This window comes from Alligator sinensis, unplaced genomic scaffold (assembly GCF_000455745.1).
Source record: "Alligator sinensis unplaced genomic scaffold, ASM45574v1 scaffold1443_1, whole genome shotgun sequence".
NCBI lineage: Eukaryota > Metazoa > Chordata > Crocodylia > Alligatoridae > Alligator > Alligator sinensis.
This window is the reverse complement of record NW_005842876.1, coordinates 113,394-127,993: the sequence shown is the minus strand read 5'-3', so window position 1 is coordinate 127,993 and position 14,600 is coordinate 113,394. Positions and strand designations below refer to the sequence as shown.

General features: G+C 41.6%; 1 protein-coding gene across 2 annotated transcripts in view; it reads left to right on the top strand.

Annotated features, from left to right (window-relative positions):
- The window catches only part of LOC102377378 (adhesion G protein-coupled receptor L3-like), a 496,226-nt gene that overhangs the window by 388,143 nt on the left and 93,483 nt on the right, over window positions 1–14,600 (top strand). For both annotated transcript variants that reach the window (XM_025192002.1, XM_006035814.2), the window contains one exon: window positions 7,823–8,036. In XM_025192002.1, the coding sequence (XP_025047787.1) occupies window positions 7,823–8,036 (214 nt within the window). The remainder of the gene's footprint in view (window positions 1–7,822; window positions 8,037–14,600) is intronic.

Genomic DNA, 14,600 nt, shown 5'->3' with positions numbered 1-14,600 from the left:
CCTCCCTCCCTCCTCCCAGCTTCTAGCCTTGACTGCCTGCTCTCACAAGGACCACATGCTCGCTCCTCTAGGCTTTCTTCCATGCAGTGTCTCTAAGGGCTGTGCAAAGCTTTGGTTGCTCATTCAATTCGGAGGAGATTTAGCACGATTTGGCAGCTGAATCTCCAAATCCTAATTGAATTGGGGGACCAATAAAAAGGTCTGAATCAGCCAAATCCGAAGCGTATACTAGCCGATTCACACAGACCTAGTATCTGTGTGTGTTATGGTTCCCTGGAGCTGACAGTTAGAGGCTCATCCTCCCTGTATTTGTCCACTTAAGCCATTTGTCTATGGTGAATCAAGCTGATTCATATGAAAGTGGCACGTTGCACTTTCCTTTCCCTTTTCTGTACATGTTTGTCCTCACACTGGGAGGTGTCTGGGGCAGAGACCATCTTCTGTAAGTGTTTGGAAAGTGCTTAGCACATAGTGGGTAATATTGCTAATAAAGGTTCGGTACAGATATTCGGAGAGGCTAGATCAAGTTTAAAAATAAGGTAAGTAAGGATAGGGGGGATAGCGGCAGGGATTGAGGAGATCAGGGGAGCAAGAAGGCTTGGTGGGGATCAGGGAGCATGTGGGGTCTGCAAAGGAATTGGGGGCCATGCAGGATCTGTGGGAGGGATCAGGGCGGCAGGTGATGGGGAAATTAGGTGGGGCTGGGGGAGCAGGCAGGGTCCAGTGGGGTTGGTGGGTCCCCACTCCCTCCACTGGGACTTACTTCTTCCATTCCTGGCATCCATGAACTTTGATAAAATGGGTATCAGAAGTGGTCTAAAAATGGCTTACCTGATTTAAGGCAGTGTAACTTAGATCAGGTTGGCTGTTTCTAGACTGATCTAACTTTCCTAACTTGTGTACAGTTCACAGCCCAGCTACTGACCCCAGCCCTGTGGTCCATCTAAATATGAACTGTACAGAAGTTTGGGAAAGTTAGATCAGTCTAAAAATGGCCAACCTGATCTAAGTTAGACTGCCTATGAGGTAAGGTTAACTTGGATCAGGTCAGCCATTTTTAGACTAATCTATCCTTCCTGGAACCTCTGTACAGTTTGCATTTAGATGGACCTAACTAGGGAACTAAATGTAAGGTCTGCACCTGGGCAAACTGAATTGGATCAGGTGGCCATTTTTGACACTATCTAACCTCCCCCAAATTGCTCCTTCCCTTCCCCTGAATGCCTGTATGCACCCAAGAACAAAGTTGCCTTCAGCCTATGACTGTTAATTTTAAACATCAGTGGGAGGGGAGGGGAGCCCTGTGTAGATCTCCAGCATACGGTGTCAAATCAGTGTAGACCCATTGAAGTCAGTGGATAATATAGGTATTGGTGTCATCTAAGGATCTGGACACAGAGTTTTGAAGCTCCGTAGGGGTTGTGATGTATGTGGTATATCCCATAAACACTTCTCTTCACCCTTTGGGAACATATTTATTCCTTGGACTTTTCCTAACCCTTTCTCTCTCTCTCTCTTTCTGTGTTCCTCTCCCCCCCGCCCCCCACCCCCCCCAATGAATCTCTGTCTTCCTTTTCCTCAGTAAAGTCTGCCTTTAGCAGCTGACCTTTTTGAATAGATAGAGGAGTGTACTGCACAGTTCCCACATTAGTTCAATACTAGACTGCATAAGAAATAACTGGAATTTCCAACAGATGTATATCCCACCCCCTCTTTCTAATAATAATAAATGCTTCTGTGGATGTGGCCTTCAGTATTTAAGTGCCTAACTGCCACTGCAAGTTAGATGCCAAAATGCCTCTGAGGATATGGAAACAAGTGTGTTTTTCATCAGTGGTTTACAAGTGGAGCTCAATATTGTTATTTGCTTTGTATATAGAGGGTCAGCTGAGGCACAGAGGAGAAAAATGAGTTGCCCAACATCACCCAGAAGGGAAGTGGCAAAACTGGGGGTACGACCCAGCTGTCCTGTCCAGTCCAGTGCTCCACCAACTAAGTAGCATTCCCTTTATTCTTCTTCCACTCCTGCTCCATAACTGCTTTGCTTTACAAATCTTGTTGCCACATCTACCCACTCTCCTCATCCATTTAACATAAGGGGTTTTTGCACAACATCATAATGAGGTCCCAGCTGCTTGCCACTGGGGGCTGACGTATGGCTCTTGCATGATCACTGAGGTTCAGCTGGGCAGTCAGAATGCAGCTTTGGGCAGCCTGTGTCCTCAGCCCTCTCTCAGACCCTGCCAACACTCCAGTAACACAGCAGCAGCTTTTGGGCTCCTCTGTTAAAGATGCAGCAATGCCCATATATCACCTCAACTGCTATAGATAAATTACAGAGAGCAGAACATATTTGTCATTGGCAGGGGAGCAGACAGAATCCATTTTATCTGGGCACAGAAAAAACAGGCTAAGGTTTACATGGTCCATTCCGATAACAGACGGGAGTAAAAACTGTGGTGGTTTGAAGTCCAGGAATCATTACTGACATTCCCAGGCCACCGCAAAAAAAGCCAAAGAGCGCCACAAGACCTGATGTGACTAAACACATTAACACCGTTGTTAATGCAAGGGCCATGCTTCAAGGCACTGGCTGAAATCAGAGCCCCTGTGTTAGTTATTGTACCTGTGTGTAGCAAGAGCAATGCCAGTGCTGTCAGCACTGTGAGTCTCAGGCTCGAATTCAGAGTGCACGTAAGCACATTTACCTTTAAGCCCAGGCTTTAAATCTATAATAAAACCTAATGAATTTTCTTTTTGAAAGCCAGCCTTGTGGTTGTGGGAGCCTGACTAGATAATTTTTAAACTGTGGATGCTGGTAGTGGGTGGGTATTGTTTCCCTGTGATTTGCTGCATGTGTTTCCAGCTGTAGCGGTTCACAAGGCGCCATTTGGCATGTCCTCTTGTTACTGCTTCACACTTCAATCTCTGCATACTTTTAACGCCTGGTCTCCTGAAGTACTAGCGTTAGAGATGAATTTTCTGTTACTGCAGTTTTATGCTGAAATAGCTCCGTCAATGAAATCATGCCAGTGTAAAATTGGAGTAATGCAGTCGTGAGCCCTTCCTTTTGTATGTGTATATTACGCTGAAATGCCAGTCTTCAAAGGAAGCTGATATTGATATTGCTGGCATATGTTGCAGTGTGAGGTTGGCACAAGCTCCTCTTTCTGTCTTTATTTTTCTTGTTCAGGAACCAAAGGTGTTGTTAGGGGGGGGTTACCTCATCACAGTATAATATATAAAAAGCCTATGTGATTCCAATTGTCTTTATCATCATCTTACATGGGGAAGGTCAGGGGAAGGGTGGGAAATTTCTATCTATCCTTGTATTACAGTCATGTGTATGTTATTTCAGTATTGAAGAACTAATATTTCAGAGGCGTGGGCTTGGCAAGTCCAAATTACTATTTGTGAACAATTAAAGGGGTTTAGAGGAGGAGGAAACATTTTAAATTGAACAAACATTAGTTGTTCTTATCCTTAAAGTAATCACTTCAACACTTGCCACTGAATTGTTAAGAACAACAGCTTGGTTGAGTTTGGACTACAGGAAGGGAAAGGAAGCCCTCAGAATTATGTTTGCACATTGCAAATGAGGATGCTGATACTCTTTAGTAGAAAGAGGGAAGTATTCTAATTGGGAAGCTGATTTTGGAAAGCACTCGAGCTCATGTTTAACTTGGGCAAGGTGTGAATCTGTAGTTCTGAATTTTGTAGTGGGGGGGAATGATGCATTACATTTTTGTTTGAGAGAAGTATCCCAGATACTTGTGTGAAATCTGAATGCTGTATTTTCAGTAGTAGAGGGCCTGTGAAAATAATCTTTATGTGTATGTACAGCTTTGTGCATCATTGCTCCTAAATGTACACTTAAACTTCAGTTTGAAAATCTAGTCCAGAAGCTTGTGCTGGGAAAATTACACATGGAACCTAATTAAGAGCATCAGCCCACACTTTCTTTAAAAGTACATCTGCTGCCATCGTGCTTGTAACTCTAAGGAAGCTCAACAAGTCTGTAGCAACCAAGAATACACATAATTTAAAGGCTATTTTAGCATTTGATTAAGCACATAGTGATAACGACAAGCCAATGCCCTGCAGGCAAGACAAGAGGTAATTATGTTCTGAGGTCAAAAGTGAGAAGGGAAAAAAAAAGAGCACAAGATTTTGATGACTTAGTTAATTTTCCAACTCCTAAAATTAACAAAGAAAAAGAAATTCTAAATTGCCTCGCTAAAACCTGTCATTACCTGTTACTGTCTCACACTCAACTGTTGCTTTGCTTGGTGTAATTTTAGGGGCATGGAGTGCCATTGCATACAGGTAGTTACATGACTACAATTGTCGTCCCATCTCATTACAATGGTGTCAGCAAACAAATGAAACAAGGGGTGGATAATAAGATACAACATTCATGCTCTAAGAGGTAGTAGTCTCTTATTGCTGAATTCTCTTCCTCAAGTGTTTAAGACCAAGTTTTCAAAAATAAAGTTAAGCTCTGACATTTTCATTTAAGCTCCTAATAAGGTACCTAACTTTCAAAAGCCTTGAAGACTCACTGGTATTAAAATGACAATCAGGTTGTTTAGTTCGGAGACAAAATAAAGATCTGTGTGAGGGGGGTGGAGATTACAAAGATGGGTGGTTTGCTTATGAGAGAGGGTAACCTGTGGCTCAATGGTGGGAGCTTATATGGAGGTAACCTCAAGCATAACTGCTGTATCCCAGGTGCCACAATGTGGTATCTAGAAACTAACATGGTCTTTGTGAGCGTGAGCCCTGACATCCTTAAGAAATCATTGCTTGAATAGCTGATATCCAAAAACTTTCAAATCCATCAAAAATCATGTTAGGAAATACTTGAGCCTGGTCTAGAACATAATAGGTTGGCGTTATATTGTCCATTAATGGGAGGTAAAATGGAAACGCCTCCTTGAAGGCATTGTATTGAGGATTAACTTTATGGAGCTGCAGGAGATCAATGCCATAAAGTCTTCAGCTTCCTCGTGTATGTTGCATTATATGTAAGAAACTGAAATTTACTCTATTACTTATTTCAAAAACTAGCATTGCTGCTTTCTATTTATCATCTGAACATTCCTATTAACTTTAAAAACAAATCCTCCAACATGAGCCTCAAATGTTGCACTGTTACTGCCTACAGAGTTAACATAGGGTTAGGACAACATTGTCAGTCTTCATAACCATAGATGAACCTCTGATAAACCATAGATAAACTGATTTAACAAAAGTGTATGATGAGTAATAACTCCCAACAGCTGTTATACATGTTGGGTTCAACAGTATACGCTCTTCGGCAAATGTGCCATGTTTGCATAACCAGTGCTTGATCAGGTAATTTCCATTTGCTTTAACTTGGTATTCCCTTGTGATTATATTTTTAATACCAGTTTTTGTTTTGACAACATGGGTTTGTGGCCCAAAACCCCTTCAAGATGGGCAAAAGTTGAAACACTGTTTGCAAAATATGCAGTGTAAAACTCTTTGCTGGGGTGTTTGCAAAGGAATAGATTATGCCTTTTAAACTGCTAAAGTCCATGGGTATGCCAAGGCCCCCCTCTGAAATGGGGCAGAGACATCCCTTGCCTTTTCAAGCTTCCTCATTTGTTTTGCGTAAAACACAGATGGCTACTATCTACCCCAGGAGAAGAATACAGATTGCCCAGGGAGCTGGCCAAGAAACACAGCTCCAAAGCCCGGCCATAAATAGCTTTATGTTGATTGGAGCTTCATCTTGCCGCTATCTCTGGCATCGGAGAAGCATTCTCTGAGCACATGGTGATAGGAGGGGGTGAACTGGATCCCCAGTCCATGCCAAAAACTGCCAGAAGGCTTTCGTCTGCAGTTCAGCCAGTCTGCTCAAGCAGTCAGTAATAGGTATTAAAAACTGCTCCCATGGGGACTTACCACAACTCTTTCCAGAACATGCAGTTCTGCTACAGAACCTCTCTGGCCACCTGTGGAAATGGGAACGCTGAAGAAAATAGATGCAAACATGAAAGCTTCCTCTCTTGCTTTCAGCACATTATTATAGAAAGCAGGGTGTTCTTTCAGATGTAATGCTACTGTCACCCAAGCTATGTAACATTCCTTGTGTCAAACTGGTGGGTGCTACTTATTGTGTGCGCTGAACTCCAAAAAAGAATAGGAAGTGGGGAAATTGCAGAAGGAACAGGCAGGCCTCTTCCAGCAGCTCATGATGATTTGACCTCTTCTCTGATGCAGCAGTTGAACTCTGATCCTAGAGTAATCCCTACAAACTAATAACCAGTGGGATATATTTACTTGCGCCAATTACAAATTGATAACAAGACAGTTTACAATAACAGAAGGATTTACAAAATTAATATAATATACTTGGCTTCTGCTTGCTAGTCAGTCAATTGCAGTGGTTAGTGTTTGCGGGTGGGTAGAGGAATACAGTTTCCTATATGGATGAGAGAGCTAGTCTCTCATTGAGAAAGAAAAAGGCGCTCCCTGAACTGCTGAGATTCCTATTCATATGGAAGAAACCTAATCAGAACAAGAATGCGAGGGAAATACAAAGAGACTTTTACAATGTAAAGCATATCATGTGATATAATCTAGTGACCCACAGACAGGAAGGTCACACAGGATGTGTTCCACAAACAACAACCTGACACACATCCCAATTCTCCAAGCACAGCCAAATGCACCCAGATTCCTATGGTCATTCATATCCTGAAATATGCAGTGCCAGGGCTAAGTGCTGTGGGGCAGGGGTTTTCAAAATTGTGCAGTGTTTGCTGTACTCAGATTCCACTTAACCTGACATTAAAACCCCTACTGACTTCAACACAGGGCAGATTTTGTTTCTGATGTTGAATCCTACCAGCAGGTGACAGGGACATTGACTGTGAAGTAATACTAAGCAATGGGGCAACCCCTCAAAGTACGTTTAAATGCTTTTCAAACTGTGGCCAAGGTTTCCAAATGGTTACGCCCAAATGTAAACTTATAAGTCTACATTTAGACATAGAATCAGAGTAAGTTAGGGTTGGAAGGGCCCTTAGGAGGTCATCCAGTCCAACCCCCTGCTCCGATGGTTGATTTGATTTCCAGAAACATTAACACTGTAAGCAACTCCCAGTATAAAGAGTATTGGCCTATACTTAGGCACCCATTTTTGTAAGCCTTGGCTGTGTGTACATAGAATATCCCAGCAATGAAGGTAACTCTGGGGTGGATGGCAGTACTTATCTGAGTCATGGCACAGTGCTTAAAACTGTAGAAGCTTGTTAGAAAAATATTGTCCAAGGACCCTGAGGCAAGTTCTTATGACTGCAAAGAATTCCATGGGAGATGCACAGTGCAGTGTTGAGAGATAATTTCCCCACTTGCTCAGGAAGACTAACATGTAACTTCAGTGAGGTATAGAACCTAACATACCTGTGAAATAGTTTTGCATGAGGCAGGTAATAAAAACAGTATATTTCTTAGCTACTGTATATGGCCTCTCTTCTTCAGGAGATCCCAAAACACTTTACAAAGAAGGCTTGTGGTATTATCTCCATTTCTCAGGTGGGTAAACCAGGGTATCAGGAGGGAAGGCAACGGGCCCAATGTCACCTAGGAGGTCAGTAACATAGCTGGGAATAGACTGAATCTCTCTGGAGTCCTGCTTGAATGATGTGTCCACCATGCTTCAAGGGCAGCTTTAAAACGGGTCTTGATATTCGGTACATCCATTCCCCCCACCCTCCAAGAGTAATTCTGCTTTTATTTTTGTATTCTTTTCTCTGTGTTGAAGAAATATTTATTGTTTTATCCTCTCCAGCTTTCAGTCGTGCCCCAGTCCCCATGGCTGTGGTTCGAAGAGAACTATCCTGTGAGAGCTATCCAATAGAACTTCGCTGCCCAGGAACAGATGTCATCATGATTGAAAGTGCCAACTATGGTAGGACTGATGATAAAATCTGTGACTCTGATCCTGCTCAGATGGAGAATATCCGCTGTTATCTACCAGATGCCTATAAGATTATGACTCAGAGGTATGGTATTTAATGTGCTTTGTTTGCTGATTATTTTTTTTTCTAATCCATTACATACATATCCGTTTTTGCTGTGTGTTTGCATGAGATTATACAGGTACTTGAAGTTGAGAAGGAAAAGATTCTCATACAGTGTGATGTCCATAGTTTCTAAAATGACCATTTGCCGAAGTGTGTTACGATCTAGACCCACACAATATAACAAGTATTTGTAGTGGGTACTGTTAATAGGTCATCCTGATAGTATTTCTTGCTGTCACAATTTTATCTGAAATCCTTGAATATTCAGGCAGTTAATTAACATATAACAAGAGTCCTCTTTTCTTGTGCTCCTTTTCTTTCTTTCATGTTGTGTTATAAAGGCAGTAAAATTGATGTAATCAATCAACATTTTCACCAATAGAAATAGCATTTTATTTTTCTTAAGTAATAAAGGGAAGATCTCAGTTATTCACTGTTTGTGATGCTCGTTAATTTTATGGAGAAACTAGAAAGAAGCTACGATCCCATTCAAGGAGAGTTGATTGATCCTATTTTGGAAAAGTTGTTAAGATAACATTCATAATACCAGCTAATCTTGATGTGCTGCTTCTGCTTTTGCATGACTTAATTGAGGCTTTGTAGAGGTCCATTTCTCAAAGATTATTGCTAGGTCAGGGCCTAAATGTTTAATCCAATTGACGTTTACCCTGGTTGCAAAAAGAATTTATTAACAAAATGTGTGGAGGATTAATACGTTGTGGTTCCTGATCAGTTAATCACATTTTATGTAGTTCTTAACAACACATACCTAATCATTAAATATATTTATATTAATTAAGTAGTAATAGAATCAGCATTCAATGTTGTATTCACAATATTAACATAGGCAAAGTATGGCTAATTGAAGTCATGACAACAGGGTTTATATATCACTTAACAATTACAGTAACATGATATTTTAATGGAGCATCTTGGCTCTTGCTCACTGTAATGCACTTCTGTCTTTCTTTTCTCTTAAATGAAATAGCATGAGAAGCACCATTTAAAATGGAATTTTAATTTGTCTTTGATACTTAAACATAGCATATTTTTTAGCTTTATTTAGAGATGTTGTGTTTTGAGGATTTAACATTGAAATTACCACCTGAGTGGTCTCTTAACAACCTCTGTCATTGCCACATGTGGACTAAAGGCTCTTTGACAAAATGTAAGACAAAAGTGTCAGTGTAGCTTTTTGTTGAGATATTTGTAAGATTTGGTTGGTTCCATTCCTAAAATAAATAGCAACGGTTGCACCGTTACATCAGCTGGTCCCTTGGACTTGGCCTGGTTTTAGGGGAATTATCATAATTCTCCTGTTGAGATCATTAATAGCTTCGAATAAAAGCCCTTAATCCTCTGCATATTGGCAGAATAAAACCACACTGTCCGCTTTAAGGACTATCGCAGATTAGTGAGTCTTGTTGTTTTTATTTGTCTGTGGTAGTTTCTACCAGAGTTTGTGCTGCCTTTTCCTCATGTTTGTGTGCAGAAGGCCTGCTTTGTTCTCCATGGGGCAAGTCCTGAATGAAATACTACTTTTGTGAGCCAGTACCCGGTAAATGGTAGTCATGTGCCCACAGTGCTTTGGTGAAGCCACAGTTTGTTTGCTGCCTCTAGTTCTTATTGCTGTTACAAACTCCAGTTTAGCAGCCTTCTTAAAATGCTGGAGACTGCAAGTGAGAGAGGAACGCTGTGGGGGGAAAAATCCTGGTCATACCCAGGTCATTTTCCCTTTCAGCATTTTCACTTACTGCCCCTGTGAGAGACAGACTCGTTTGTTATGCCATTGGGCATGGGCCTAGGCCCACCAAATAATACTATAAGCCTCCCTTAAGAGGGAGGCCACTAAAGACATAACAACTGATTCCTTGGGGAAACTGCAAACATACCATGGGCGGGGGTGGAGGTCAGAGGTTTAGAACGAATGCACCGAGTGGGTACACCAAGCAGAGCCCATTGGAAAGTGCCCGCTAGCCCTCAGACAAGTCCAGTGAAACTCTGCCTGGAAACATGAGCAAATGAGGGACAGGAAAGTGACACTGCAGTCCTTGGGAGTCCTCCCAGCCAGGGACTTCTTCCTGGTGACCGCGTGACACAGGATACTGGACAAGATGGACTATTGATCTGACTCAGTAAACGTCAATTCTCATTTTCTTATGTAGACTCCTTTGACTGGCGGAGCAGTTGTACTGATGGACATTTAGAGCAAAGCATCCTGGTCTTCTTACTAGGATCAGGGGGAAGTGTGGTCTTTGTAGTGATGTGGTGCTGGTAGGGTGGGGAAAATAAAATGGGAAACTTCTCACAGGGAGCACAGAGGCCCTTCCTCAATAAATGTGAATGCCTTTAGAACTTGGCCAGAGACCATTAAAGTCATAAAGGAGACTCAGTAAGTTGTAGCCCCTTCTTCCATTTATAATTGTAATGGACTTTTCATCAACAAGAGTAAAAATCGCTTTTTTAACTTGCTGCTGTTAAATTCCAGGAAAATAAAACCTTTTTTTCAGCGAGGACCTGAGCTGGTAGGCTGGGGAATAAGGGTTGTGGGGAATGGAAAGGAGAGAGGAGCTTGACATTTTTGTATGATTCTCTCTTTTTTTTCCCTTCCTTCTTTTAATTGCTATTAATTCAAACAGCTGAAACCATTTAAAAAGAAAACCATTAGAACTAAATACATTCCCTGACTGCATTCCAGTCTGCCTGTTGAATACAGTTTGCATCTGAACCTCTGAAAAGATGGGAAACCTGACAAGTAGGGTGGCTGCAGCATCACTAACATGGCCATTTTTCTCCTAAAAGCATTTTGGTGATGATACGATACATAAGTGTTTTTACCAATGCCCTAGGTGCAAAATTAATCGATTCAGCAATATTTGTGCTGTATTCACAGAAGAATGCAGGTTTTAATATAACGACTTTGGTTTTGCTAATAATCAAAACTTTACTGGAAACCAGAATCCAAGTGACAGTGAATCCCGTGCTGTAATCCAAGCAGTATGCACATAAAAAGATAAAGAACAATCATGACACAAACTTCTCAGTCACTCATCAATTAGGCATTACATGCATAAACACAGAATCCCCATTGCAAGTTTTGTAGCAAATTGCCAGACTTTAAGCACTTTGTCACCAACAACTCTGTGCACCCACATTATATGCATTATGGTGTATTTAGGGATAGCATGTGGTATGAAAGAGAAGAGGATGTGTATGTGTGTGTATGTATGTGTGTGTGATAAAAGTGTTAGTGTGTGAGTAGGAGTTGAGGGAGCAGATTTATGGTAGATATTAGAGATTACTCAAAAAACCATCCATGCGAGTCTGTTCCTTTCTTCTATATGTTTATTTAAATTAATTTTGCAGCTGGGAACATGGGGTTATTTTGGAAGGGAAAGGCATAAATCTGGTGTGTTTGCAGAGCCCTCTGGGCAGTAAAAACGCAGGCAGTTTTTACTGTAAGTATTGCACTGAAAATCTCAAAAACCTTCAGAGTATTGCTTTAACTAACGAAAGTTTAAACAGCTTGTGGGGAACTATTTTATAGGAAATTGAATCTCTCTGGCCTCTCTCATTTCTTAACTGGCCAGCTCCTCTTTCCAGTATTAAAGCAACAGATGCCCATAAAAGCTGGGAAAGTAGGCATTACGGGCAGAAGTTTGTCTGATATAATTAGAGAAACATGTATTTTATAGAATGTTTGCTTTGGAGAAATGTCTTTTGTCAGGGCTATCACAAATGATTGACTTCTAACTGTCCCCATCAGAAATGGAATGCACTGTGATCACCAAAGGAGATTTTACTGTGCCACAAAATTAACACATCACCCATCTGAAGAATGATTAAGACCAATTGGAAAGGAGCATTTAATTTTTTCATGTAAATTGGCTTTGCCTTTACAGCATGTATTGCAAATTATTTTATTAACCCCTCTTCCACCACCAAAATAGAAAAAATCCTTTGAGTCCTTTTTCTTGATTTTTCTAGGTGCTTTTTGCTAGAAAAGCCCTCATCTGGCTAAGCAACTTAAGCACATTCCTCACCCCAAACATAAAAGCAAGTCCCTTCGATGCCAGTGGGGCTTTTCATATGTTAAAAGTAGGATTGGCATAACTAGATTTTTATTTTTTTAATATTTTTGACAGATAATTTTGATGTTTATTTTTAAGCATTTGTTTTAATTTTTATCCACTTACATTTTCAGGATTGCACGAAATTAGGGACATGGGGGGTGTAGGACTGCCACCTACACTGAGCAGAAGAGCTGCCATCATTCCCGGATCCACTTGCTCGTAGCTCCTGCATTTGCTTTGTCACTCCTTCTTCCTTTGTTCCCAGTCCCTTGGGGTTTCTGGAGGTTGCAGTCCAAATTACAGACAGCATGTGCTGCTCCCGCTGTCGTCACACACTCCCTCAGCCATCCCCTTTCTATAAATGTCAATTATTAACAATAGAAATATTTTTTGTCAGTCTGTGAGTGTGAGATGAAATTGATATTTATTAATGTTTACCAATAAAAGTTAAATCCTGCCAAGCCTAATTAAAACATATGCACATACTTATGACCTGAATTCAGGCAAGCACTTAACTTCATGCTTATATCCAGACTTATTTAGGAAAGCTCATAAGTGAATGCTTAATGATAATCACATACTGAAGTGCTTTGCTATATATGGACGGTCTGGTCCATCAGAGACTACCTAAGCATGCTGCTGGATCAAAGAGAGTGGAAGCAAGGGAGTGCCAAGTTCACAATTTCATGTGTATTGCAAATATTTGTAGGATTTAATATTGTGCTTCCCTCCCCCATTTTTTTTTTTTTAATTTTTAATTTGAAACAAACCCATTTTGTAACAGTGTTTGGCCTGTCTTCTGGCCTGTAAGCTTGTGTACTGTAGTCCAGAGCTCAGGTAAGCATTAACGTAAGAAATTATACAGAAGTACTGATTCCTTCCTTTTCCTTTTCCTTTTCCTTCCTTCCCTCCCTCTTGCTTCAAATGAAGGTGAGATCAATATTTCCCTGTTTGGACTCCTGGGATTCTTCTGCATTTTAGGCACCATGTGCCGCTCTCAAGCAGGGGGTTATAATGAGATGGAACCAGTAGGTCTAACAGGGGACCAAAGGAAGGGTTTGCAGGCTTTTAACAGCCGATTTTAAAAATCAAAGCAGAACTCCCTGCCTTTTCAACACTCTCTTACTGCCTGGCCTGTCCAAAGGACCTGCTAGCAAAGGGGAAAATTTATCCAGGGTCCTTTCATAGGATCTCCTCATTTAACTGTAGGATTACACTGCAGTATTTTACATGGATTCAGAATGCCTGGCATTCTCGGGGTTACTGACAATAAATAATGTTGAATGGTTTGGCACTGGGAGGGTTGGACAGAGCTGTTCCCACCCCAGGGACAGCACTGGAGATACAGGCACAGGCAGTGCCCGCAGGGATGCTTAGCAGCTCTCCCTCTTGGAGAAGTGGAGTATATTCTGCACAATGTTTGACTATCTGTTCTCTGTCTTGCTCTGTATGCCCTCCTGGGGGCCATTTGCACTTCTGCAGTCCTCTGGGATAGGGTAAGGTGCCGTAAGTGGGGGCTTTGCAGTTCAACCTGATCCCTACAAGGGCTGTGCACAGACAGACTGGTGAGTTCTCAGGCTTCTTTCTAAAAGCCACCACCTGCAAGTGATGGTGAGTTGTCCAGCAAATCATCTGCTAATTGGGCTGGTTATTTTGGGGTATATGACTAATTGGTTAGGGTGGGGTTGTCATTCTTTTTACTAGTAATGATGACTGCTCAGGCCTAGAACTAGTCAGCCTGAATGGGAGGGGTAAGAATTTTGTCCACTGAAAGATTCCCAGACTGATCTGTGGCTGTGGCACAGAGCCTGCTTCTGGGAGATGAGGGGCACCTTCAAGAGGAAGCGTTTGAGGGTACTCACCAACATGCAGGAGAGAATGGTCATACAGAGCCTGTTTGCCATAGCCTGTGTTGCATAGCAGAGATTTGCCCTCTTCTGACAGCTTGGCAGCCGGGGGAGGGGGAAGGGGGTGCTGAGGGGAGAGGGGTCTATTTTATTGCTATCCTTGATTGGTTTTGAAAGGATAGCACAGCCCCAAATTCATGTGTTGTTGCTCATCATAGTAACAGTGATGACTTGTACCTTATAACAAATCTTTTTTACCTGCAGCTTTCAAAACATTTTTCAGCATCCCTTGTGTAATAGAAGAGTATTGTTCTTGTTTTACAGCTGGGATAACTGCAGGGCAGCAAGGTTCAAGTTCATGAAGGTGGCTACTGATTTGCAGTGCTTCAGTATTGGGTGTTTAGCTGGAGGCATCTTTATGTCAAGTGGCTGGTCTTAGTTCATACACGAATTGTGTGGCAAGGCCAGGATTAGGCTCCAGATCTGCAGACTCTTTTTTGTACCTTGATGACAACCACATCTTCGCTGAGGTTGAATTAGCAGACTTCAGATAAAGTGTAGCACAGTTGTGTCATGCTCTACAAAATTAATGACATATTTCTCAGAAAACAGCACCCTTCTTA